At 47.8% G+C, this 27,477-nt stretch overlaps 1 protein-coding gene across 5 annotated transcripts in view; it reads left to right on the forward strand.

Moving 5' to 3' along the window:
* Positions 1–26,556, forward strand: part of LDB3 (LIM domain binding 3) — a 63,616-nt gene extending 37,060 nt beyond the window's left edge. For 4 of the 5 annotated variants that reach the window (XM_064487964.1, XM_064487959.1, XM_064487961.1 and 1 more), the window contains 6 exons: positions 3,293–3,408; positions 8,797–9,241; positions 11,119–11,299; positions 11,926–12,046; positions 18,278–18,393; positions 23,547–26,555. In XM_064487964.1, coding sequence (XP_064344034.1) covers positions 3,293–3,408; positions 8,797–9,241; positions 11,119–11,299; positions 11,926–12,046; positions 18,278–18,393; positions 23,547–23,636 — 1,069 coding nt within the window. In that variant the 3' untranslated portion in view covers positions 23,637–26,555. Of the gene's footprint in view, positions 1–3,292; positions 3,409–8,796; positions 9,242–11,118; positions 11,300–11,925; positions 12,047–18,277; positions 18,394–23,546 lie in introns of all 5 variants that reach the window. The other variant, XM_064487960.1, reaches the window with a different exon arrangement.
* The last annotated feature ends 921 nt before the right edge of the window (positions 26,557–27,477 follow it).

Below are 27,477 nucleotides of genomic sequence, written 5' to 3' on the forward strand. Positions count from 1 at the left end.
ACAAAGTTAGGTAACAAAGGGAGGCTGTGTGGAAAGCCTGTGTTCCGGGAGCTGGGACTGCAGGAAAGGAAATCAAGGAAGCCTCCATGGAGGAGGGAGTGTTGACCTGGGCACTGAAGGTAGGTCAGATTTAGTCAGATATTTAGGAACTACCTTGCCCTCGTCCCTTACCCTCTCCTCTCTCTCTCTCTCTCTCTCTTTTTTTTAATAAACATTTAAGAAAACTTTGGGGGGTTGGGTAATTAGGTATATTTATTTTTTTGATGGCGGTACTGGGGATTGAACCCAGGACCTCATGCACACACTCTACCACTGAGCTATAGCCCCCCAACCCCCTTCTCCTGATGGAGAAGCATGCTACCTCCGGAGGCACCTGGTGGAGTGGGACTGACATCTCCACTCTACCACTTACTGTCTGTAACCTTCAGAAAGTGACTTCATTCCTCTGAATCTCAGTTTCCTCACCTGTAAAGATGGTGAATGCAATGACTCTTTTATAGGGTCGGGATAGAAAAAGTGGACCTAAAACACCTAGCACATAAAATGCTCTCAAGTACTGCAAGTCACTGCACTCCTGCCTGCCCTCCTGGATACTCAGCAAAGGCAGGGGAGGCGGTGTTGAAAAGGGTACGGGGAGGTGCGGGGAGGCAGAGGGGATGGGCTGGACAGGTCATTCTGGAGCAGCCAGGTAGTGTAACAGGCCGGGCAGGCCCAGCTGCCAAGTTGGTGTTCAGGGTCAGAGCCAGCTTTCCCAGTCTCCCACACTCCCTTCCCAGGGTTTTGCTGGAGAGGACACACCTCTGGGTCAGGGTGCATAGTTCCCTGGGGCAGCCTGAGGCAGAGGAAGGGTGAACAGAGTGGCCTGTGTGCCTCGCACCTACCCCCAGGCTTCACAGTGACCCAGGTGGTGCCAGGCCCAGCCTTTCCCCAGCTCAACTCAACCACCAAGGGTGAGCCCGGCCATGGCTTCCAGGGGTCGTCACATCCCCCTTCCTGGGGACATTTAGCAAGCTGCTTCCCTTCTGCACCCCAGAATCCCTTCAGGTAAGGGCCTTGCTCCTGGCACAACAAAGAAACTTTGAGCGGGGTAAGAAATGTCCCTCTTGTCCAGTGGGAAGATACCTCCCTGGTTTGAAGTGGGGGCTTGAGAGGATGGGGTCCCTGTGGATGGTCTTGCCTCATCCCCAGGGCCCCAGTCCTGCCCCAGCACTATGCTCCAGGCCTCCATGTCCTGGGACCCCCAGGGCTCCCTCAGCAGGGCAAACCCTTCCTTTGCTTCACCTTGCAAAGAGGTGTGAGGCCTGAATGGAGGTCGGAGAAGGGCCTGGAGGGCTCCCAGCATCAGGCTAGAGCAGAAGGAGTCAGGGGACCACACTCTGGGCCCAGCCACCTCCCTCCATGCACACGGGCTGGGATGGAGCTGGAGGGAGCCAATGGGAGGTAAATGGACACTGAGCATGTGGCCCCAGAATCCTTGATGGATATCTTAAGCCTCTGCTTGTTCCCCCAGCACCAATCCCTGACACAGGACCCATGGCTCCTGGGATGCTGGGAGAGCATCCTCCACTGGTGGGAGAGTCTGGTTAAGACCCACTGACCCCTGGCCTTCTCCCACCACAGTGGAAGCTGGGCACCCCTTGGACACAGCCTCTTTCTCTTCCACGAAGGCTCCTGCTCCATTGGTCTTAACAGAGGCATGTCAGAGAAGGGCAGGCAGGCCCAGGGAAGGGAGACAATGTCCTCACTCATCCAGAAACAAGGCAACTTGGCAGGGCAAGTCTGCACACCGCCCCCAGTTCTGGGACACTGGCTCTTTGAGGCTCATTCTACCTCTAATTGACTGAGGCAGCACCACAGGCCCCTCTGGATCCCCTTAGGAGCCTGGCAGTGGGTTCTTAGCTCAGGGCCACCTCCTCCCAGAGCCCTAGAGAGGAATAGACTCCCTTATCCTCTGACTCTGCCCAGCAGAGATGGGCAGGCCCTGAGCCTGTGAGCAACAGGTGGAAGGAAGGCAGGAAGCCATGGGCTGCCAGGGGCTCACTTCTCCAGCACCCCCATCAATGCCCCATTTGCTCTGGGTGTGGCCATGTCGCCCCCATTAGGATCTGAAAGATGCAGGGAGAAACCAGGGACGTGTTTTGTAAAGTATTTGTTAGCTTTTTTTTTTTCAGTTTTATTAGGTAGAATTGTTACAATTTGACTGCATGTATACAATATATTGCATGTAAATATGTATATATATATATACGATACACTGTGCTTTTTTTTACTTTACATATATGTACTGATCATTGTTTCTAAGAACAGTTAAAGAGCTTTAGCTTTTTAAACTTATATAGTTATCAAAGGAATAAAGCCAACCACAAAATAAGAATCAACAGGATATTCATTAGTTTTAAATGAAAAAAAGCAAAGGGGTTTCACAGACAAATGGAATTGGGAAGCACTGGATCTGACAAAGTGTAACAAGCTGCTTAACTGCAGGAGTTCTTGGAGCATTCAGCCGTCTAAGAGGAGAGGCCAAGCACAGCATTTCCTGAGGCCATGAACTGGGACATTTTTTCCCATCTCTTTGGTCCCATGGTCTCTGGGTCACAAGTGGGAAAAAGGCTGCTTTAGGCCTCTTGGCAGCTAACCCAGTGGGAGGAAGGCAATAGGAATTCTATAGGGAAGAGAAGTCTGCGGGGAGGGGCGGTTGATGGGGCGGGGGTGGGGGAACCCTGGCTTCCCATGACCCCGCCCTGGAGGACTCTTGCCCCAAACCTGAGACTGCGCAGCTCCCTCCAGGCAACAATAGAGAGGGTGGGGAGGGGCCAGGTGGTCTGAGGCTGTGAGGTGCTCCTGAAGGTCAGGAGGTGGAGGGAGTAGGGTAGCTCAGATCATCTCCATCTCTCCTCTCTCCTGCCTCTGCCCCCTGAGCCCCACAGTGGGAGGGTGGGGTGCTCTCCCCAGGGGGTAAAGGGTTTTCCAGGCATCCTCCTGGCTGGCCGGTGGCTTTCCTCCTTCTGTCCTAAGGCGGTGGCACCAGCAGTGGGCAGTATTTCTCAAGTTGTCTCTGCTGCTCTAACCAGACTCAGCAAGACTCAGCACCTAAGGAGCAGCTTCCTCCCCTCTAAGACCTCCTTGGTCTTCCCTTCACAGCCTCCGGGAGCTCCTCCAGGGACATCTTTGTCAGGTTTCCTCCTTCCAAAAGTTCCTTAAAGATCGGGGAGCCAACTTGCTCCAGGCCCCAGGGCCCAGGTAGGGCTGTCCTTCTCGCTGCTAACTCTAACTCTTTCCCCCTTGGTTCCAGGCCCCAGGCTTCTCCAGCATCTGCTGCCCATACGTACAGTGAGGCCCCAGTTGCCCCTGCACCCAAGCCCCGGGTTGTCACTACTGCCAGCATCCGGCCTTCTGTCTACCAGCCAGGTGAGAGGCAGAGGGAGGGGAGGCTGTTTAGGCTGGCGGCGGGCTCCAGGGGTCAGCTGCAAGGCCACATCCCCTGAAGGATGGTGGTTAATGAGGCTGTGTTAATGAGGTTCAGCCCTCCTTCCTCCAGCTGTGGGTCAGAATCCCATGGAAGCTGCCTCTGGCCCTGGGGAAACAGGTGGGCAGTGCCAGGCAAGGATGGAGCCTCCCAGCTTCCAGGAAGAGGGCATTCCTCCTGGGGATTTCCAAGTTCCTAGTGAGGAAGAGAGGGTTTAAAGCAGAGGGGCTTGTTCCTCCAGGAGTCTGGATCTGGTTCAAGCCAGAGGACAGACAGCTATAACAAAATGCCACGGGCTTCGGACAGACCTACTGCATCATGTTGTGACGTTGAGCAAGCTGCTCACCTGTATGGTCTTCGGTCTCCTCAGCTGAGGCTAACTAGAGGCATGGAGAGCATGTGACAAGTAAAAGAGGGGCCTGCACAGGGGCTGCCGGTGGCTGGGCTCACTGGCTGTCTCTTCCATTTCTCTAGACCCCATTCTCATCATGCCTAGGGTCCCCTTTTCCCTAGGCAGAATTGGGCCTCTCCCCAGAGCTCAAAGGCAATTCTCAGGCTGGCGTACACCCCACCTTCTCCCAGATGTGAACCTCAATGAAGCTAAGACAGGGACTGAGGCAGGAAGGCCCTTGCTCCGGGGAGCTGACTTGATGTATAGGGCAGCCCTCTGTTTTATAAAACTCTGACAGTAGCGTTGAGTGTGGGTGGAAGAACTGGCTTTAACATCAGACTCCCGTGCCAGGGCCCATTCTGCTGTCTAAGGCAAAGAACTTCATCTCCCGGGCCTGAACTTCCTCATTTGAAAAATAGGCATGATGCTATGTACACCTGATGCTCTGGGGATGAAATGAAGCATCCAGCAGAGTGCTTGGCACACAGGAGGTGCCCTTCTCTGTCCTTTCAGAGGCAGGTACACAAATTCTGAGATTAAAAATCCGCAGGATTAGGGAGCAATTTGCAGCGGTCTGCAATGGTGAAAATCTTATATGGAGCTAGAGGAAGCTGCCCTGCGGGGTTAAGGAACACAGGAGGGATGGTGGAAAGGAGTCTGGATGAGTAGCGGCGGGTGGAGTGAGGCTCTGTGGGGGCGCAGGGAGGGCATTTCCGCGCCTACACGGGCTCTCCCTCCCAGACGGGTCCTTCTGGGCATCTTCCGGGGCGGGCCCCGGGCTTCGGCGCCCCCGCCGCGGCCGCCGGCTTTCCTCGGCAGGCCCGCCAGGGGGCGGCAGGGCTCCTGGGCCGCGCATCTCGGGGCCGACCCGGCGCCCTTCTCCTCCTTCTTCCGGGGCTGGAGCCCTGACAGGCGAGACGTGCCGGAGCCCCGGGATCGTGGGCCCCCGCCGAGTTCCCAGACCGTGCAGACGTTAACTCATTCCTGCCTGGAGGGAAGGAGGCGGCCGGGAGGGCGCGCGCTGGAGCCGGCCTGCCTCCGCCCCCTCTCCTGGGGTTGGGGGCCCGGGGCGGCTGGCGGGCGGCCCGGGGAGAAATGGGGATCGTGGGCCCGGGCCCCCTCCCCTCCTATCCTCAGCCGACCCCGGGACCCGGGGAGGGCAGGGAGCCCGTGTGCGGAGCGGGAGCTCCCCGTGGGAGCTCCTCCAGGCCGAGAGCGGCGTTCGCAGCCCGGATCTTATCGCCGGCGCGGAGGCTGGGCGGCCGCTCCCCGTAGCACCTGGGGCCCGGGAGGGGGCCGTGGGCGGCGGGGCCCGGGGAGGATCGGGGGAGGCCACGTCGACCCGCCGGCCGGGCGGGGGCCGGGCGCTCGCGGGAGCTGGGCCCGACCTGGAATGAGTCAGAAATCACCTTGTTTAATTACACATTCCCGAGCCACCGAGTGCGATAGGGGCCTTTTGAACTTGCCAATTAGAGATGAAATATCACCTTCTAATTTGGACGGGCTTCATTCCGTCAGGCAGAAATAGCAACAGCCGCGGGCTCCGAGATGGGATGTCAAGTCTCAATCCTGGCACGTCGAAGGTGGCGCGGCCAGCCGGGCTGAAGGGCGCAAAAGGAAGGGACTGAGGAGCAGCTGCTCCCTGCGCCCCCCACCCCGTCCTCACGCGGGACGAGGTGGCCGAGGGGAGCCCTCCAGGGAGGGAAGGCCCTAGCCCTGGGCAAGGAAGCAGCCCACCCACAGCCCAGATGCCCGCGTGCCTCTGACCTGCTGGAAAACTTCGTGTTGTAGGAGTTTAGAAGAGAGGGGTGGATCATGGAGTCTGGAAGGCCGTCCAGAGGAGGGAAGAGAATGGCTGCCAGGCAGAGGGAGTAGGGTTAGTGTTGCTGGAGGGAAGCTGGAAAAGTGGGCAAGGGCCCGATTTGGAAGGGGCGTGCTAAAGCCTGTTTTGCTGCCTAGAGAGTGCTTAAGCAGGAGATCTGGAGTTGAAGCCAGCTTGCTGCCTGAGCTCCAGTTTCAGCTAGGTTGTTCACTAGCTCCCTAACTCTGAGGTAGTCACTTAAGCTCTTCAAGTCTCAATTCCTCATGGGTAAAATGGACTTGAAAATATTTTCTGCCTCATTGGATTGTAGCCAGTATTACATGAAATAATGTGTATAAAGGGCCTGGCATGGGGAAGCAGTCTGTAGTTGGTAACTGTTGTTCTGAATAGGACAGCACTGTCCAGTAACAAGACATTTTCTAGTAGCCATATTTTTAAAACAGTAAAAAGGAGCAGGTGAAATTAATATATTTTTTAACTCAATAATCATTTCAGTATTTAATCAACATAAAATTCTTCTTAATGAGACATTTTACTTTCTTGTATTGTCTTCAAAACCTGGTGTGTATTTTATCCTATAGGGAGTCTCAGTTCAGACTGCCACATTTCAGGTGCTTAATGGCCACATAGGGCTATGTATTGGACCACACAGGATTAATCCCTTTTAGCCGAGATCCCCCACTTTAAATAGGAAATAAAAGCTTGCCCAGAACCCTATTATACATAACAGAGAGGAATGAAGCTGCTCTGAAGTTCTGCTGGATCATCTCTCCCCCCATCCCCTCCCTGCTGGCATTCCCCACATCACCCCTGCCCCTAGCATTGTGAGACCCTCTGCTTCAGGCCCTTGGGAGCTATGCAAGGTTGTTAGGGAGGGTGACTATACTTCAAATACGGGCTTCACAAGTTTACAGAGTGTGCACAACATGTCACTCCAGTAGGTCCCCACCCTGTGAGGCAGGCAGGGGTGTCATACATACCACCACTGGTGAGCAGACTCAGTCCCAGGTTATCTGATCTCAGGATGTCATATCTCCTACCCCCCACATCCCACAGTCTCCCTGGGCCAGACTCCCCCAGGTGACCATCATGCTGTGAGATGAGCTGACAGTTCATCTGGACACCAGAGTCCCTATCCTCACCATCCTCACTAACACTTAGTGACCCATGCACAGTGCTAGGTACTAGGCTAAGCTTTTATAGTTCTTATCTCCCTCCCTTAATCCTCATAACAATCCCATGAGGTACCAAGAATTATTATTGCCATTTTTAGGCAAGGAAATTCAGGCCTAGACATGTTAAGGAACTTGCGCACGGACACACAGTCAGGATGTAGTAGAGCTGGGATCTGAACCCAGGGCTCTTGGTGGCCATGCTGCATGCCAGAGCACCCGGCCTCCTCCAGGCTGACAGCTACTCCTCCATAACACCGTGCACCAAAATTTTCTGGAAATGGGATTCATGTTTTTTATAGAGACAGCTTAGGGTAGCAGAAAGAATGGTTTTGGAGACTCACTCTGCCACTTACTGGCTCTGTCTGAGCCTCAGTGACCTCAGCTGTAAAGGAGACTAACCCAGATGACCTGTTATATGCCTAGTCTACCTTCTTAGTAAGTGGGAAGAGGATTCCTTATGGAGAAGGTTTTACTTCTGGAAGCCAGCCTCACTCCTGGGATGGCTCCGGGGCAGGGCTGTGGAGGGTTTTACTCCTTCTGCTTTCAATAACACAGGCCTGGTCTCTACCCATTCCCAGCACTGGGTCTCCATGTTACCTAGCTCTGAAGGGCCCGTCATCTGAGAGCAGAGGGTGCAGAGCTGGAGCAGTAGGCCACAGGCCACCCAAAGTAGTCCAGGGGAACCAGATGGGAGAGACCAGAGGCCAGGCTGGGAACTTCAGCCCTGAGACCAACCTTCCTTTCCAGGCTGGAGCCTGTGGGGGCTGTCTCAGCCCCCATCAGCATAGTCCATTCACCAGGCCAGACTCAGGAATGGGGAGGGAGGCTGCCCTGGACTGCTTCCTAGGATGGGAGGAATGAGGCCTCTTCCCAGAGAAGGAGACTGAGCTGCGGTGAGGTTTCTGGAACCTCTCTTCCTAGAAGGGGAGGCTAGCTGGACTATGTGTGCCAGACGCAGCTGGGTCTGCCCTGCTGGCTTCGCAATGGGAGGCAGCAGAACTTAGAAACTGGGTCTGGAGGGTCCAGGCCTCTCAGAGCTTTGGGTGGGCAGCTGCTATGGTCCTTTGTGGCGCTGCCCTAAAAAGGTTTCCAGCTCTCAGTGAGCTGGAGGAGGGGGCGTTCCAGAAGCGGGGCAGTGCGTTCTCCTCCTATCCTCTGGCTTCCTTGGTCACACTCAGTTTCCACCAAAGTGGTGTGGGAGAGCATGGGTCCCGCAGAGGCAGCCATAGGCTGAGGGAGCAGCTCGACCTGGGCTCCGTCACCCTAGCATCTCTGTCCAGGTTCCCTCTGAATGACTCCTCGAGACCCACCACCCCAATCAAACCAAGATGGAATTTCCCCTCAGTACAAATCACACCAAGCTGTTTTTCAAGAAAACAATTGTAGCTAAACCAGAAACCTGAACCTGAAAAACTAAGTGCCCAGTCACGTGCTTTGTCCTGAAGGCTGGACTCGGTCCAGGTTCAGCAAACGCATGCGACTGAGGCATTTCAGCTGTCAAATCAGTGGTCAGAGTGCAACCAAAAGCATCTTCTAGTTAAGGCCATGCTGACCCACCCCCACCCTCTTCCTGGCCCAGGGGATCCAGATATGAGCCTTGCCCGGCACCCCTGCCCCCACTGCCTGTCTCCTGCAGGCCTCTGGCAGCCAAAGCCTGGCCAGCCCCACCCCGCACAGCTGTGGATATTTATAGCTCCATCCCTTCCCGGCCCTGTCCCAGCTCCCAAGGGCTCTGCTCTGGTGGCTCTTTATCTCTCTTGGCTCCCTGCTTGCAAATTCAAATCCAGGCCGTCAAGGAGTTCAGGGATGTGCCTCCTGTAAAAGTTGGAATTATGCTCCTCTAATATTGACATCGTCTTTAGCAGTTCTCTGGATGGGGGCAGGAGAAGTTGGCAGAAATGAATTCCTGACACATTTTTCTTGGGGTATTTTTGGCTTGCAGTGCCTGCATCTACCTACAGCCCATCTCTGGGGGCCAATTACAGTCCAACCCCCTACACCCCTTCCTCTGCCCCCGCCTACACCCCCTCCCCTGCCCCCACCTACACCCCCTCCCCTGCCCCCACCTACTCCCCCTCCCCAGCACCAGCCTATACCCCCTCGCCAGCCCCAAGCTATAACCCTGCACCCTACAGTGGGGGGGGCTCTGCGGAGTCCGCCAGCCGCCCCCCGTGGGTGACAGACGACAGCTTCTCTCAGAAGTTTGCCCCTGGCAAGAGCACCACCTCCGTCAGCAAGCAGACCCTGCCCCGAGGGGCGCCTGCCTACAACCCACCGCCACCGGGTCCCCAGGTATCCCCCCTTGCCAGGGGTACCGTCCAGAGGGCCGAACGCTTCCCAGCCAGCAGCCGGACTCCACTCTGTGGCCACTGCAACAACGTCATCCGGTATGGTCCAGCTGTGCCTCTGCGCTGGGGTGCTGAGGTGCTGGGGTGCTGGCAGGGCAGTGGGGGGTGGAGGGCAGGGGCAGGGTCGCAGGGTCGGGGAGAAGGCTGCATGCAGGGCTGTCTCAAGTCCCTCTGGCTCGACATCTGGTCTGACCCTCTCTGAGCTTTCGCTTCCATATCTGTGTGACACCCACTTCCCCGGGGAGCTGGGAGGATTCCATGAGGTAAGTGGGTGAAGCTCCCAGCCCCGCCCCCTTGGGCTAAGGCCGGGTTCTGGGAATTGCAGGCCTGGTTGGGAGGTTTATTGGACATGTCGCAAGCTGGCTGACAGTGCTAGATTTGACCCAGCATTCCTTTAGGGTTGCTTCTGGGTCTTTCCTCAGATGGGCCCGTGCTGCTGAGGGCTTTGGTGAGCATTTGCCACACTAAAAGGAAAAGACATCATTTCATGCTTAGAAGCCAAGGATCACGGGTGGTGTTTGTTTGAATATAGTATGTTTATAGTATGGCATGTGTGTGAGGGGGTGAGTTTGTATAGATGAAAAATATACTTTTATTTAAAAATAAAGTGTCATTAGAGGAGCATATACTCATTAGAGAAGAATTAGAAGATTCAGAAAAATTGAAATATAAAATGTTTCTTCAGTTCCATTGTTCTGACTACTATTCTGGAACCAGTTTTTTTTTTAATTGAAGCATAGTTGATTTACAATGTTGTGTTAGCTTCTGGTGTACAGCATAGTGATTCAGTTATACATACACATATTCTTTTTCATATTCTTTTTCATTCTAGATTATAACAACCTATTGAATATGGTTTTCTGTGCTATACAGTAGGACCTTGTTATTTATCTATTCTGTATATAGTTGTTTGTATCTGCTCATCCCAAACTCCCAATTTATCCCTCCCCTCCTTCTCCCTTTGGTAACCATAAGTTTGTTTTCTATGTCTGTGAGTCTGTTTCTGTTTTGTAAATAAGTTCATTTGTGTCATTTTTTTAGATTCTATATTTGTGTTTGTCTGACTTACTTCACTTAGTATGATAATCTCTAGGTCCGTCCACGTTGCCGCAAATGGCATTATTTCATTCTCTTTTTATGGCTGAGTAGTATTCTATCGTATATATACACCCCCACTTCTGTATCCAGTCATCTGTCTGTGGACATTTAAGTTGCTTCCATGTCTTGGCTATTGTAAATAGTGCTGCTATGAACACTGGAGTGCGTGTATCTTTCTGAATTAGAGTTTTATCTGGATATGTGCCCAGGACTGGGATTGCTGGATCAAATGGTAACTCTACTTTTAGTTTTTTTAAGGAATGTCCATACTGTTTTCCAGAGTGGCTGCACCAAGTTACATTCCCACCAATAGTGTAGGGAGTAGAACCAGTTTTGTGTCCTGGGTCTACCGTGCTAGCCCTATAGGCTTGAACAACTTAAGTTCTGTGTGCCTCAGTTTCCTTGTCTGGAAATGGATACTGTTGTCAGAATTAAATATGTTAATAAATGCAAATTTCTTCTTGAATGGTGCCTGGCGCAGAGTAAGTGCTTAATAAATGTTCACCATCAGCACCATGGTCATTGTTCTTCCTGCCATAATTGTCAGTAGTCAACTGAATGGCTATTCCGTGGTATACTTGTCCAGTCCCCTGCTAGTGAATGTTTGAGTTCCTTCCCCGTTTCTCTTTATTGTAAGTGATGCAACAATGAATTAATCTTTTTCCACGGAGCTTTATCTGAATTTCACATTATTTCATTAGAACAGTCACAAAAGGCATGGTTATAGGGTCAAAGTATGAATATTGTTGGGGGTTTTGAAATGTCTCGTCTTATGCTTCGGGGGCTGCCTTAGGAGGTACTCTTCTCTGCTTCCCCAGGGGCCCCTTCCTGGTAGCCATGGGCCGCTCCTGGCACCCTGAAGAGTTCAACTGTGCCTACTGCAAGAGCTCCCTGGCAGACGTGTGCTTCGTGGAGGAGCAGAACAACGTTTACTGCGAGCGGTGTTACGAGCAGTTCTTTGCCCCGGTCTGTGCCAAGTGCAGCACCAAGATCATGGGGGTCAGTAGGCAGCATCCCTCTCCTCTGACCTGTGTCTTTTTCCCAGCCAGCCTCTCCTCCCCACCAAGGTTGTGGGGTCCTATTTGGAAGCCAAGAAGTTGCTATGCTAACAGACCCAGAACAGCTCCACTTCTGTCCAAGAAGGGAGTTGGTTTGCCACCAATGAACTAGGGAGCAAGGGAACTTGAAGCGAGAGGTGATTACATCCCTGGGCCACACAGCCTGAAGTGGTGGCAGAGCTTCTGCAAAGCAAGTTATCACTTCATAGCCTGAGCTCACCATGCACCTACGTGTGGCCTTGAACCGCACGTGGCTTTGACCCTCAATGCCCCTTTGGTAAAATGGTGGTAACATGCTGTACCTGCCTCCCAGCTTTGATGGGAGAGTTAAGCATCACAGCTTAGTCAAGCACACACAGAACCTGGCACTCAGCAAATGCTCCACAAGTAGGAACCCCTCCTCTGCCGCCCGCTAGCCTTCCTTGGCGCATCCCAGGCCCGCTTCCTAGGCTCTCCTGCCCTGCTCCCTAATGGGTTGTTCCAGGAGTGGCCGGTGCCTGGTGTGGAAGTCAAGCCTGCGTCCTCCCTCCTGGACCTTTCTGTGCTGAGCTGAGGCTCTTTCCCCAGGAAGTGATGCACGCCTTGAGACAGACGTGGCACACCACCTGCTTCGTCTGCGCAGCCTGCAAGAAGCCCTTTGGGAACAGCCTCTTCCACATGGAAGATGGGGAGCCCTACTGTGAGAAAGGTAGGACCTCTGTGCTGTGGTGAGGCCCCAGGCTGGGAGAAGCGGGTAGATACAGGGAAGTCCTGTCTACGTCCACCTTATCGGACCATCACGTGCCTCCAAAGGAGAATCACACTTTCCTGGTGTGTGTGTGTAGTGGTGGGGAAGTGTCTATAGCTTCTTCTTCTTTTTTTTTTTTTTTGACACATTCCATCTCTGTTAACTCCCCTGCACCAAAAATGTGGACCTCAAGTTAGCATCTTGTGACCACTTGGGAAAGCTTTCAGGTGATTTTGATTTGGAGACCACAAGGTCTAGTTGGAAGAGGCTTTGGCTCTGGCCATTGTCTTAGGTTCTGTTCCAGGCTCCACCTCGGGCTGGCTTTGTAACCCTGAGTGAATTACTCAACTTCTTTGGGCCTCATTTTCCCCATCTGTAAGAGGGGGAAATTGACACCTGCCTCACAGAGTTGTGGTGAAGATTAAACCAGAGAAAGTACGAACTTGTCAAGTACATGCAAGTCCCCTCCCAGATCCTGTGATGTTTACCAGACCTTGACCTCCTTCAGAGTCTGTCATCTCCTTGTCTGAATTTGCAGTTTGTCTCTCTCCTCAAAATGCTATATGTTATCTTAAAACTGGGAGTAAATGGTAAATTCTGAAGACAAAGCATTCTGTTAGAGAGGTGGGCAGCTGTGAGAGTGGTGGCTGGTTCACTCACTCACTCACACACACACACACACACACACTCCTTTAGTCATAGCCTGCCTCTTTCAGATAAGGATTTGAGGCAGGTTCCAACAAAGGTAACATAAACATGAAAGTTAAGACCATAGAACTAACAAATCAGCACCAAGTCGAAGAGGGAAAAGCAAACATGCTGATTAGGAAGAATAACAGAGCTGCAGTGACTGGGTAGCAAATTTGAGGGCAAAAAGAGAAACACAGTAAGTTAGTTTACTGTAAAATCAGAAAGAAGAAAACATTCTAATTCCTCAAGGGGAAAAGCAAAACAAAATAAAACTTTTCTTCCCCTACCATAAATTATAAAAGAAACTTCTTGGGTTCTGAGGTACCGGTGAATTCTCTTGTCAGCTCTGAAATTCACTAAGTGACTTTAAATAAGTCACTCAGTCATTCTGACCTCAGTTTCTGTATCTGTAAAAGGGAGGGAATAATACATCTCTTTCCCTCCTTATGAGCAAATGGGGATGACTGGTAATTCATACAAGTGCTGTTGTACCAAAAACAAATTGCTGTTATTCATCAACTAAGAGCATTGTAACTTTCATAATTTGTGATAAACACAGTCAGTGTCTGAGGCTTGTGAAAGAACGATAGATTTCCACTATTACCACTGCTCCTCTCCATAGCAGCCCCCCAACAAGGATTTTCAAAAATGATGTTTTGAGTAAGAAGACCCAGGAAGGGAATGGTGCAGTGTTCAGAGAAGACAGCAAGAAAGCAGATTTAGCCTCAGTCCTAGGCACCCTGAGAGACCCTGACTTAAGGCCTACAGGGGCCCCACTTCCTGGCTGGGTGACCGTGGACAAGACGCTTACCCTTTCTGAGTCCTTCCCCACCTAACTCACCTCCATCAGAGGCTGTTGTGAGGATTAACTGAGATCATGCGTGCAGAGCTCTTGACAGAACACCTGCCCGAAGTGCGTGGGCAACGTACATCATCCCTGTAGTGGTGCAGGGGACTCACATCTCTCCAAGGAGCACCATTTGAAACCACTTCCTTAAGCAATGGGGATCACTGAGATGTTTTAAATAAAGAAATAACACACTGCTTTTTATTTTAGAAAGAACTCTAGAAATTTTGTACCCTTGTTGAATGTGACAATGATATGAACAAGGTGAAGAAAGGAGAGCTAGATTATCCAGTAGTTAGGTAAAGCCAAGCCTGGCTGGTTAACCTGCCCTGGACATAAAATATCAGAGTCAGGCCTGGAGGAAGGTGCCCAGTGTTATACTGTGGGACATTGAGCTTGGTTCTGACTTTGTCACTGTGGTTTAAAAAAAATAATAATAAAATTTACCATTGTGGGGAAGGGTATATAGGTCAGTGGTAGATCACGTGCTCAGCATGCACAAGGTCCTGGGTTCAACCCCCAGTACCTCCATTAATCAATCAATCAATCAATCAATCTAATTACCTCGCCTCCAAGATAAAAAAAATTAAAAATTTAAATTAAAAACACTTTTTTAAAAGTTTAAAAAAAATGAAATTTACCATCATAATCATTTTTAAGTGTACAGTTCAGTAGAAAGTACATTCACATTATTGTGAAACAGATCTCGAGAACTTTTTCATCTTGTAAATCTGAAACTTTATACCACTTAAACAACTCCCCTTTTCCCTTCTTCCCCCAGCCCCTGGCAGCCACCATTCTACTTTCTGTTTCTATGAATTTGACTACTTTAGATAACCTCATGTAAGTGGAATCATGCAATATTTATCTTTTTGTGACAGGCTTATTTCTCTTAGCATAATGTCCTCAAGGTTCATCCATGTTTATAGCATATGACAAGACTCTTTTCTTTCGTAAAGCTGAATAATATTCCATTTCATGAATCTACCACACTTTATCTCCTCATCTGTTGATGGACACCCGGACTGCTCCCACTTCTCAGCTACTGTGAATAATGCTGCTGTGAACCTGGGTGTGCAAATATCTCTTCAAGACTGTGTTTTTAATTTTATTGGGTGTATGCCTAGAGATGGGATTGCTGGATCATATGATAGTTTTATTTTTGATTTTTTAAGGAACTTCCACAAACCTCTGTGTTTTCCATAGTGGCTGCATCATTTTACAATCCCACCAACAGTGTATAAGTGCTCCAGTTTCTCTATATCTTTGCCCGTACTTGTTATTTCCTGGGTTGGTTTTGTTTTGTTTTGTTTTGTTTTGTTTTTGATAGCAGCCATCCTAATGAGTGTGGGGTGGTATCTCACTGTAGAACCTTGTCATCATTTTTGGCAACAGCTTGGAAGAAGACACAGAATGATAGGATCTAGACTCAAAAAGATTTCAGTTGGCTGCAGTGATGCACTGATGCTTTTATATATAGTATCTTGTATGCAAGTAAAAGAGGTTGGAGGGTCAGCTTCTCACAGATGGGTGTGCACCTGAGCAGAGCCCAGGCCTGGCAGGGCATCACTGTCACCCAGGGAACTTTAAAGATACAGAGAAGATAAGTTCTCAGACCTCCAGAAGCAGAATTTCATGGGGTGCCCCACCCCCACCCAGTGATTGTGACAGTCAGTTAGGTTTGGGGGTCACTAAGTGTGGTCCCAAGACCAGCAGCATCGGCATCACCTGGGAACTTGACAGAAATGCAGGTCTTCAGGCTGTACCCCAGATCTGCTGAATCAGAAACTCTGAGGGGTGAGGCCTGGCAATCTGCTTTTTAATGAACCTTTCAGATGATTCTAAAGTTTGAGAACCACTGTTCTAGTAAAGCACTAAGCCCTTTTTCAACACAGAGCATCTATGATTTGATCAATGGAAATCCTTTTACAATAGCAATTAAAATCCACTAAATACGGGTTATCAATTCAACTTGGGGCATAAGAGAGTTAGTCAAAGAAAATTATGTCAACGTAATAGGAGAAATAAAGGAAGGATACATAAATGAGAAACTAGATGACTCTCCCTGTGGGAAAGGCCCTTGCACAAACTTTGTTTAATACCGGTTACATTCCCCTACATTTGTAGGATAAAAGAGGAAAAATACTAACTTTTCTTTTATGTATTAGGATCATACCTGTGATACCAAATTTTGAAACAAAGTGACAGTTCTCCAGATTATACAGAATCAAGTGTAAAACCAAAAAATATATCAGTGGACAGGACTAGATATTCCGGGAATAAATTCAAGCCATCATAAGAGCTTAATCTGTGAAAGAAAAAAACATAGGCTGCACAATAGGAGAAGGAATCACTATTTAATAAGCTTTTTTGAAACATGTCTTCGCCCATTCATCATTTATCTATCAAATATGTACCAGTTCCTGTGAAAGGTGCTGAGCATAGAGGAGAGGGTCTCTGTCCTGAAAAACCTCAAGCAAACCCATCATCCTTTGATATGCTGGTGCATAAATGAACAGTTAAGGGATGATGGATTGATGGATGGATGGATGGGGAGGGAGAGAAGCCCTCAGGAAGGCTGTCTATCTCATCTCTCTCAGATGGGATGGGGATGAAGTCTTCCAGAAGGAAGGCAGCCCTAGGGACTCCAGAGATTCAGCTCGAAAAAGTAGGGGAAGGTTTTCCAAGCCCAGGACCTGGTTCCTACAGAGGCATGAAGATGGAGGAGGGAACCCTGGGCATCTGGAGACCCACTGGACAGAAGGAGAGAGAAGTCAGAAGTGGGGTGCAGGGCTTGGCCTCAAGTGGAGGTGAGTTAGCCTACAGCCCTGCTTCTCACCCCAGACCAGTACGTTCCAGCACAGCACAAGTGAACCATAAACCAGGTGTTACCCTCTAACAGAAGCAGGATGATGTTTTCCTAGTTCCGGTGGGGTGATAGATTTCTGCTTACTGAAGAAATGAAATATACTGTCAGAACCAAGATTGATGGACTGCAGTATATATAAGAGCATTTGTGTGACAGACTATAATTCAACCCCAGAGGGGAAACCATACATTGGAAAAAATATGCAAGAGATAGAACTTATCAAATCTCAATGGCAAATAGGTAACTAGAGAGAGGATGAACTTTGGGGTCCAGCAGGCTCTGTACTGCTTGTTTGAAGTAATCCCTACAACCAGGTTCATCATATTTAAAATGAGAATAATAGTTTGTCACAGAACTGCCATGACGATTAAACAAGAAACATAGAAAAGCCCTCATATTGGATCTGCACATAGTAGGTGCTCAAATCATGTTCCTTTCCCTCCTTTCATCATTTTAAAGACATTCAAAATGAGAGACAAAATCTTTGAGAATTTGTGCCAAGTACTTCACATACCTTATCTTATTTAATCTGTATAACAACCCCATGAGGTAGGTAGTATAGTTATTCCCATTATAAAGATGAGAAAGTTGAGGCACTGAGAAGTTAGGTCACTCGCCCCAGATTTGAACAATTCCTGGATAGAGGTGGGATTTGAGCCCAGGCCTTTCTATCTTCAGAATCCAAGTTCATAACCCCCACAGCATGCTGCCTTTCAGCAGGTGGTCTGAGACAGTGATCAGGCAGGCTGTCTACAAGATCTGAGCAGAAAATTGCTGTTAGAAAAAGCCAACTGTGGCTGAGCTGTGGCAAGACAAGTGCACTTCTAGGGGAATGAAGGCTTTGTAAAAGGCGTCAATCTTTTCTAGAAGAGTCTGGAGGACTTCTACAGAGAGTGCAGAAGAAACACTGCCTCTGAGCCATGTGGCTCTGGCTCGGCTCTTCGCCTCTTTGAACCTCAGTTTCATTAACCACAAAGTAAAACAAAACAAAACGAAAATAATTGTAGTTCAATCTCCGAGGGATTTTTGCAATGGTTAAGTCCATTCATTGATTCACTGGTTCACTCATTCATCCGATTCCTGTGTGTTGGGTACCGACTTGTGTGCCAGGCGTGCCACTGGGAGTACAAAGAAAACTACTCCATAGACCTTGACATTGAGATGCTAGGAAATAATACCACCTGTGTGAGGACGGCAAACTGTAAAGCACTATGTAAATAATATTTGGTATTATTATCTCCCTGGCTCGGGGGACGGGGACACGTCCCAACAAAGTAGCTCAAATATTGATTCTAGTCTTGAAAATTTATTACCAACACAAATGCCCAATGACAGAAGACTGGCCAAGCAGAGAACATTCTATAACTCTTAAAAATGTTAAGGGCTTTGTCTCTTCCAAAATAAGCATAGCTGCTGGGAAATAGGATTGTTTTTTCTTTTTTGGGGATCGGTCTGTTTGGGCCATAAGAGGTGACAGGCAGAGGAGAAAATCACCCTGCAGAAAGTTAATGACAGTTCCAGAAAGTGTTTGCGAATCAAACCAACACAGGGTGATGACTAAGCCTGAATCTGCACCACACTAGTGCAAATCATTGGGGGGGAAAAAAAAAAGCAATCATGTAACTGAGTATGCTGTCTGCAAGATGACAAGGAACCAATTAGGTTTCATCCACTGCCCCCTGGCCCAGTGATGGGGGTGGGGGGGTCCTGGCGTTGGGTTGATATGGCTGGGGTGCTCCTCCCAGCCTGGCTGGCTGCCTGCTCCTTACTCTGCCTTTCTTTTCAGACTACGTCAATCTGTTCAGCACCAAGTGTCACGGCTGTGATTTCCCTGTGGAGGCCGGTGACAAGTTTATCGAAGCCCTGGGGCATACCTGGCATGACACCTGCTTCATTTGCGCAGTATGTTTTTAGCCTGGGGTCCTGACTTTCTGAGAAGGGGTAGGAGGGATCAAATGGGGCCAGATGACCAACCCACTATATCCCTTTCAACTCTGGCATTCTAATATTCTGCTCATTTTTAAAAGCTGGCAGATACCATGATGCCTTGATATGTCACAGTCAAGCGAAGTTTTATTTACTCTCCATTTCATTAAGGACAGCAGTGTCCCGGATCTGGCAAACCAGCAGCTTGCCTCCCCAGCAGTGCTTTCAATAGATGGGAGGAGTGAATGATGTTTGAATTGAAATAGGGGTGGGTGGCTTCCAGTGGTTATAGGTTATTTAAGATCTGATGAAGTCATTCAAGGGTTTTCCCCAAATTTTCACCCTGAACACTAGATAAGAGCTTATTGACTAATCCTATGAGAAGCTGAGATAAGGTTTCTTTTGATAGAACCTTCAGAAAACAGGACCAAGTATCATTGCATTTTCCTAAATGGTCCTGTTGATACACAGTTGCCAGAAGATAAGCCTTAGATTAAGTATTAACCATGTACAGTTTATTTCTGCTGAATAGCCAGAGATTGGCACTTTCCTTCCGAGGGTTTTAGGTTGGGAAGGGGACGTGGCAATAAACCTGCCGATATTTACACTCTGGATTAGAGTTCAAAAACAGTCCTCCCTGATAAAGCCCAGTAATGTCCGTCTGTAACTGACTAAACTGTATTTGAGAAAATTAATGTGCTACTATTGCTAGGTTTTTTTTTTTCAATCAGAGCTGCTCAAGGTACATTTTGGGAATGTGTGAAAGATCTGTATGGTTTAAATTTGAATAGTTTTTATAGGCTTACGACGTCAGACAACCCCAGTCATAAAGTTTATTGCAATTCACTTCAGCTTTTACGCTTCATGTCTACACCCCCTCCTGTCTGTGGAGTGCACTGTATTCACTCAGTGTGTTAGTTTGCAAACGCTGCCATAACAGTACCGCAAACAAATAGCTTAGCTACAGAAATGTGTTCTCTCACAGTTCTGGGGGCTAGAAGTCCAAATCCCAGGTGTCAGCAGGGCCGTGCTCTCGATCCTAGCTCCTGGTGGTTGCTGGAAGTCCTTGGTGTTTCTTGAATTGTAGCTGCTTAACTCCAACCTCTGCCTCTGTCATCACACAACCGCCTTTCCGTTGCATGTCTGTGTCTTCACGTGGCATTCTCCTCTGTGCAGGTACCTGTCTCTGTGTCTCTTCTCCTCTTCTTATAAGGACACTGGTCATACTGGATTAAAGGCCCACCTTACTAGTATGACCTCACCTTAACTTATATCTTAATTACATCTGTAAAGACCCTGTTTCCTAATGCTGTGTCCCTGCTCTGGGCAGTCTGGAGGCAATGGGCTTAGAACTTTAACAGGTGCATTTGGAGGGGAGACAGTTCAATCTGTAACACTCTGATTTTCCAACCCTTTGAATAGATTCTCTAGTTGCCTTTTAGGGTCTTTAAACATATCAGGGACTCCCCTCCAAAAAGGGACAACAATATAAATGTACTGGTTTTGTGGTTGTCCTCTGTGGAGTCACCACTCAGCAAGACACAGTATAGGGCTCTTTGACCCTTACCTTCAAGCCATGGCTTGTCTGATCCTAAGATGCTGCCTGCAGATCTGGTTACCCAACTTCTAGAAGGATCCAAGAGACTTGGAGAAGGTCCAGGGAAGACAGTGGCACAGAAGGCCTGTTCTCCAAGGGCAGGCTGACGAGAGGTCTGTGTCTCATAGAGAGGGAACCATGCAAAGATGAGCGTGAGTCTGCGCCCTTGAGCCTCTGTATTTGGCTGAGAGTCATGATGGTGCAAGTCCCAGAGAGAGACCAGAAAAAACAGTTAAGCTTGGGGTTGTTCAGGCTGAGATTACAAATGAATTCCAGGCAGGTGCGAAAGACCCATAGCACTGCCCAAAGGATCTGCTCAAAGATACCAGGCAGATCCCGTCCCTTGGAGAATCAGCGTGGAGAACCATTACACCTTCCCCTAGACTAGCCTGTGTGGCACTCACTGCCCCATGAAGCCGTATCAAAGTGGAACATGGTTTGAATTTTTGGAAATTAGTATTTTGATTGGAAAACTTTGATCGTGATTTTTGGTCCTCTTTCCATCACTTTATGTTTCCAAATTACTTTTTTGATTTTATTTTTATGTTTTTATTGAAGTACAGTCAATTACAATGTGTCGATTTCTGGTGTACAGCACAGTGTCCCAGTCATGTATATACATACATATATTTGTTTTGATATTTTTTTCCAAATCACTTTTAATGAGCATATATTTTCTTAGAATTTGAAAAAAAAAAAAAACTAGTAAGAAAGATCAGGACCAGCTCTCTAAGCTGTTTTCCCACCAGTTAGATCCCAGGAAAGCACATACTTCAGACTAGTTCAGTTGAGTTTGGGAAATACAGAAGGATCCCAGGGCATGTCTCTACCTTCAGGGAACTTAGACTCTGGAGAGGAAAACAAAGCTGACAATTAAAGACCAGAACAAGGCAACATCTCTAAAGTTCCAGGCATTTAAAGTAAAGGCTGAGAAGGGCAATGTGGGTCAGGGTAAAGGTTGAGCTCCTGTCTGGCTTTGGCCCTTGAGTTCTAATGGAAAGGATCTGAGCTCTACCTTAGCTGGGGAAAGGTATCTTACTAGCCCTTCTTTTCCTCTAAGGGTAGTTAGTGTCTGACTGGTGTGGGTATCTGGAAGGGATGGGAGGTGATGTAACTTTTGTGGGCAGTCCTGGGGCCGCTACAGCTGGCCAATTCCATTACCTTCCACTCTGTGGTCAGCACTGTCTATGGCCACCCTCCTTCCCAGCCAGGCCCTGCTGCCACTTGACCACAGAGCCTGGGGGTTGGACCACCCATGCTGTGCCCCTGTGCTGGGTAGGCTGGAGGCCTCCTTCACCATGAAGCCACCTGGCATCCTGCCCGCAGTCTCATGGCCCAAGACACCGAGCACAACCTCTCTGATGGTTCCCGCCCTCAGTCTCATCTTACCAATGAGCCACCCTTGAGACTCTGGCCTTTCCTCACTCCTTGGTCTTCAGTCTCCCAACCCCCTCTGCAGCCTGATTCATCCCAGAGTTTTCACAAGCAACTGGTACCGTCCCAGACCAGGCAGAGTCTCCAGGCCAGAGCCCCGGATGTTGACCGGCAGCTCCTTGCAACTCACTCCAGTGCTGCCTTTTTGTCTCTCCTGAAATCCATCCTCACCAGTTGGATTTTGGGTGCCACCTTCTTAGACTTGTTTGCAAGTTGTCACTAGCAGCTTGAGGCCACCTCAGGAGCTTGGTTACACTCAACATCACTGCCTCCACCTGGGATGTTTTCAGACACTTTTTCAGGCCCATCGGCAGCCCTGTGTGGCCCCAAGTATAGCATCCTCAACTGGGCTCTCAGGACCTTACACATGGGGCCACCATTATGCCACTTTTCTTTACAACTCTCTCAGAGTGGACCCATGCTCATGGACCCAAGATCATCTTGGGAGGGTGATTTCTCTGTCCTCATGCCTACCTATATGTGGGAACTCCACCTGTGCTTCTTCTCAGGTCAGTGTCCTGGATGTGGTCCCCAGTTCTACTCCCCATTAGGGATCCTCAGTGCCCTCTCTGAGGCTGGGGTCCTTCCCAGCCTAGGTGCCTTCCCAGCTGACTCTGGCAGTTGGCAGATTGCCCACCCCAGGGCCAGACTACATACTGGTGGTCCTGCAAACTTAGCTACCTCGATACAGGTCCGCAAGCCCAAAGAAACTGCAAGTCAGCCTAGCCCCTCTCTGCTATGCGGTGTGGGGAAAATGAGCTTGGAGCTGTCTTGCAGACCTGGTCTTGGATGGCCAGCTCTACAACTTCCTGGGGCTGTGACTTGAGCAAGACACTTGGGCACCTGGAGCCTAGCTTTTTGATTGTGAAATGGGGAAAAGTCACACCTACCCCATCAAGCTTCTGTGAGAATTACATGAGATCATGTATACAAGGTGTCTGGCATCGTACTTGACCCACAAGAGCCTCAACAAATACTACTGACCTCTCTTCTTTCTGTGATGTCTCCATCTTCATACTGTGCTCATATGTTGTCCTCATGGGGATGTATAATTTTCCCTCTTTTTTTTTTTTCACGTAAGATTTCTCTGCGTACACTTTGCCATACTTGATTGATTTTTTTTCATGGTGGCATTTCATTGGAAAAATGTACCATAAAAAGTTACTTAATCGGCTCCCCACTAAGGGAAATTTTAGTGGTTTTTCAGCCTGTAGCTGAGCAGATCTCGCTTTCTTGTTCTGTGCGATAGTTGCTGCAAGATGAAATTCTCCAGCGTGATGTTACTGGGGTACAGGGCACGCACATCTTTATGGCTTCCCTCCAGTGTTGCCACATCCCCTGCAGAAGCCTAGGCTGAATCATGTGTCCCTGGCAGTGACAAGTAGGCCTGATCCCCTTTGGCCTTGCTGACTTTTGACTGATGACCTTTTTTTTTGACTTTTTGGCTATAGTCACGTAAGGTTAAAGGTGAAAAGCCGTTGGAACGTCTTGTTTTATTTATTTTGCTAGATTAGCAGGTATCTTCTGGTATCTCATGGAGGTTTTAATTTATTTTTCCTTTACTTATTAGTCAGGATCATTTTTTTTCCTGACATTTTGTTAGTTTGCTAATAACATTTCTTTAGATGTCAATCACCTCTGTGGCTATTGACTTACGAATTTTTACCAGTTCCTTATAATGTTGGATAGCATCACTCAATCACCTCTATCGTCCTGTATGCCATTAATTTAATTTGATTTGATTTGATTTTAAATTTAATTCCATGTTCCTCTTTGGAAGTCTTAAATTTTATATAGTTCAGCCCATCAACTCTGCTTTAGTTGTTTAGAATTTGTAGTCGAGGTGGGTGGGGTGGGTACAGCTCAGTGATATAGCACGTGCTTAGTATGCACGAAGTCCTAGGGTTCAATCCTTAGTACCTCCATTTAAAAAAGATTTTTTTATTTTAAAAATAAATTTTAAAAAATCAAGGGCCTCCTCCCACTCCCCTCAAAAAAGAATTTGTAGTGGGGAGAAATCGGCTGTTGTCTTTTCTCCCATCTGCCTGTGACAGTGGCTGTGAGGCCCTGGCTCATGCCTGTCTGTTCTCTGTCCCAGGTCTGCCATATGAATCTGGAGGGGCAGCCATTCTACTCCAAGAAGGACAAACCCCTGTGCAAGAAGCACGCGCACGCCATCAACGTGTAGGGAGCCCGGGCGTCTGATGCTGACGGGCAGCGAGCTGCTCCCGCTGCTGGCAACACAGGATTCTGATGTTTCTTTTGTGGAGGGGAAAGGGAGAAGACAGGAAGCGACGGAGCCCTTCTGAAGTATAATTTTAGTCCTTTTCTTCTGCACACAGATCGTGTATTTGCATAGTTCAGACTAGAAGCCAACTGAAGATTCCTGAACCAAGCTAGTCATTAATCCAAGGCTGGAATTGTACTTCAGACGTTGAGGACAGAATTCCAAGAACTCAAAAGTGAAAAGCAAAAAGTAACTTTCCCAAAGCGATAGGCTTCCCGGAGGTCACCGGAGCAGGGACTGAGCTCAGAGCAGTTAGGGAGAACCTGAAGCGGCCTGCAGAGTTCTTTCAAGCTCCTCTGGCAAACAGAATGAAGTGCCAAACAGTCCTCGCTGCAGGGTATTTTTAGAGCCATAGCCGAGAGCTTGTTAGCTAAGACCAACTGGGCTTTCCTCACCAAAAAAGGAAGTGTTATTCCATGACTCGCGTCACGGAGCTACCTCTGCACATCAGACTTCAGACCTTGCACGGGCTTGAGCATCCTCAAGGGAGCCCAGGCATCAGAGAGGTGTCTTCTGGGAGCCGCTGGGCAGTTGACGGGGCTTCGGGCAAGGAGCAGGCTCACCGTGCAGACAGCTGAGGGAAGGAGGGCTCTTCGGTTCCCCTCTTTCGGTCTGAAACATCCAATGTCCCCAGAAGGCTTAGCTTCTTTTTGAATGTGATGACAAAGTGGAATTGAGGTGGTTTTTTTCCCCCCTTTTTCCTTTCCACTTTTGCTTTGCTGTGTGTGAGAGGATATTTTTTAAACAACTCTGGGCTGCGTTTGGCCTCTGTTTGGCTTTATTAGCATGAATGTCTTAATCGTGTGTGTGTGTGTTTCACTACCGATCTCTGACGGCTCACTGATGACATCTTCCTTAGCATCCCTTCCCCCCACAGGCTTAGTGACCTGTGGAAAAGAAGAGAGAGGCAGTGTCTGGAACAGCATGGCAGACAGAACATGCCCAGACTGTGGGTGGGGAAGAGGAGGCTTCCCTTTTGCCAACCTCAGTAAGAACAGACGAGCTGGCAGGGCCTCCCCGCCTCAGAGCTGCACCATCCTTCTGGTATCTTCCTTCAAACACAGCACACTGATAATATACAGATGTGTTGTCTGCCGGCAGGGAAAGGTGGCCGGATCTACCCACATGTGCCATTTTGGCCAATGTTTTGAGAAAGTATGAGCTGAGTGGATCTAGCAATTATTTAATTATTTATGGAGATAGTCTTGGGTCTTCACACTTCTTTAAAATGTTAGTGATAGTTTGAGTTAAGTAAGTCAGTAAGCATTTTCAAGCTGTTTGGTGAAAAAGAGAGAAGCTTTAGTTTCTGAGGTGGGTCAATGGATCGTCTCTTTCCCTTTTAGGAAGCACTGTTGTTATGCTCATGGAACCCCGGCATCAAAGCAGGTGGTTGGAGAGGACGTTTTTCACTTGAGCACAATTCTTAGACTCCCCTCCAACTGCTGCTACCCTCTCCTAACTTCTGTTTGGGATTTTCTCTTTGCACGTTTGAAATGTTTTGTGAGAATGCATTAGAACACTTTTTCTTCTGAGAACTGAGGCTTCCAGGGGGACTGCCTTTCTACCTTAGGGAGAAGGAAGCAACTAGATGTGTCCTAGTGGGAGGCCCATGGTTTTGTGTTTTTTTTGTTTTTGTTTTTGTTTTTTTTTTTTGGTTTTTTTGTTTGTTTGTTTTTTTCCCCAAAGGTAAAGCCACTCACCTCCAGGGAACACCAGGACATGCTCCTACCACCGGGCCCTTCTTTACCTTTGGTGCAGTGAGAAAGTGCCTATAAAGCATCAGGCAGAGTAAAACCTGCCAAGAGTGCCTGGAGATTTTTCAGGAGTTGCAAACAAGCATTCTGTTATTTTTGGAAAGTTCAAATATACAGGGACAAGGAGGTTGCTGACTGTACAGAAAGGCTCTAGGCAGCTTCTCTCTTAAAAAAAAAAAAAAACTATTAAAATTATCAGGGACTGGTCTCAAGGAAAGCAAAAAAAGTTCCCTAGAGTTAAGTTTCTGAAAATGTCATTTAAAAGGTTTTACACGTCCACACACACAAGTGTTGTCATTAAATACCATATAGTCATTAAAAAGAGAAGCGAAATGTCTCAAAGGAGAACTTCTTCATAGTCATTTACTGAATCGATTTTTCTGCATCTCAGAGCTAGTGTAGATTCTGAGGGACTCTTTTATTTACCAAAACCCAAAATGAACAACAACAAAAAAATATTGTAAAGGTAGCAGTAAAAGGAGGTAGTTTTTAATAAGGTTCCCACGGTGTAAGTTTGACATAGCGACCAGGTTAAGGTATCTATTTCAAGTTAACTTCGTGGATGTTTTACAATACCAAACACAGTTTTTAATAATTCATGGTAGGAAGTACACTTTGGATCTACAGTTCTTGTCTCCTCATTGTTGACATTTATTTAACATTTATAAACATTAACTTTTTGCAACTGAGTGACTTGTGTCTGCAGTGTTTGTGTTAGGAATCTAGCTTTTATAATGTTAACTTTTCAACCCAGGTACTCTTGCTTTGGGATTTTTTTTTTAACATTTCAGAATTAGAGTGTAGTATGTTAGAGGTGTGCACAAAAATATTTTGCATGGGTTTTTTTTTTTTTTTGCCTGTGTGAATTCTTTTTAGCAAAATAAAACCCCCAAGAGGATGTGCAAATACAGATTTTTCTGTGTACAGTTTTTTCATCTGACACCAAAAGTAAGTTAATTCTATATGGCTGCAAATAAAAGTTAGGAGACAAAACAAAATGCCTTATGGAGAAGAAACATATAATTTACTTGCTTTTTGGCTGTGTGGCCCAACAGCAGTTTAATCAGACAGGGGTTATGTGAATAATACAAATGTTTTGCATACAAAGGGAATTTACTAGGTAAATAATAACCTGAAGACCAGGCTTGGCCTTTTCCTTTTGGAAAGATTTATTTATTTTCTATATGGAGATAAAATATTTCAGATTTATTTATTTTTATTCTGCTGAAGGATTTCATTTCTAGAAAAGTTGCTATATTTTCTTCTTTATTTTTTGTCTTGAAACAAGCTCAGAGTAAAATCCTCTGATGGCATTTAAAAAAAAAAAAAAATGAAGACCCCTCTGGCGGTACTGTGTTTAACACAACCATGTCATCCTTTTTCAAGGATTCTGTTTCTGGCCATTACTTTAAAAGAAAGGGGCATTTTTCATAATTTATTTGATTTTCAGTACCTGAATCAGACTTTCAAAGAGCTATGCAATTACAAGTAGAAATTAAATCTATTTTGGTTTTTTTTTTAAGCTATAGCAATTTTTCAAATAGGTGACAGAGAGAAAAAGGCTTACAGTCACAGAACTTAAAGTTGGAAAGAATCTGAGAGATCACCTGGGCACTTTCCAGATACAAAAACTGAGGCCCAGAATGGGGAAGTGGCTTCCCAGCATACGCAACCAGCTAGGGAGGCAGGCATGTGCCATGAAATAAACATGGACTTTGACATCATAAGACCGGGGTTTAGATCAAGACTGATCTAATACCACCTGAGCCATATCGGGAGAGTCTCTCTAAGCCTGCCTATCTACCTGAAAATGAAGGTAATGACATCTGCATTTTGTTTAGAGAACCAAATGCAATAACTTTTGGAAGACAATTGCAGTGCAAATGTTAGTTATCATCGCCAATAGAGTGGGGTCAGAATCCAAAGCCCTCACCCCTGCTTTATTTTCTTAACTCCTTCAACTTGTCCATCCAGAAAAAAATACATTG

Source organism: Camelus dromedarius, chromosome 8 (genome assembly GCF_036321535.1).
Source record: "Camelus dromedarius isolate mCamDro1 chromosome 8, mCamDro1.pat, whole genome shotgun sequence".
In the NCBI taxonomy this organism is placed as follows: domain Eukaryota; kingdom Metazoa; phylum Chordata; class Mammalia; order Artiodactyla; family Camelidae; genus Camelus; species Camelus dromedarius.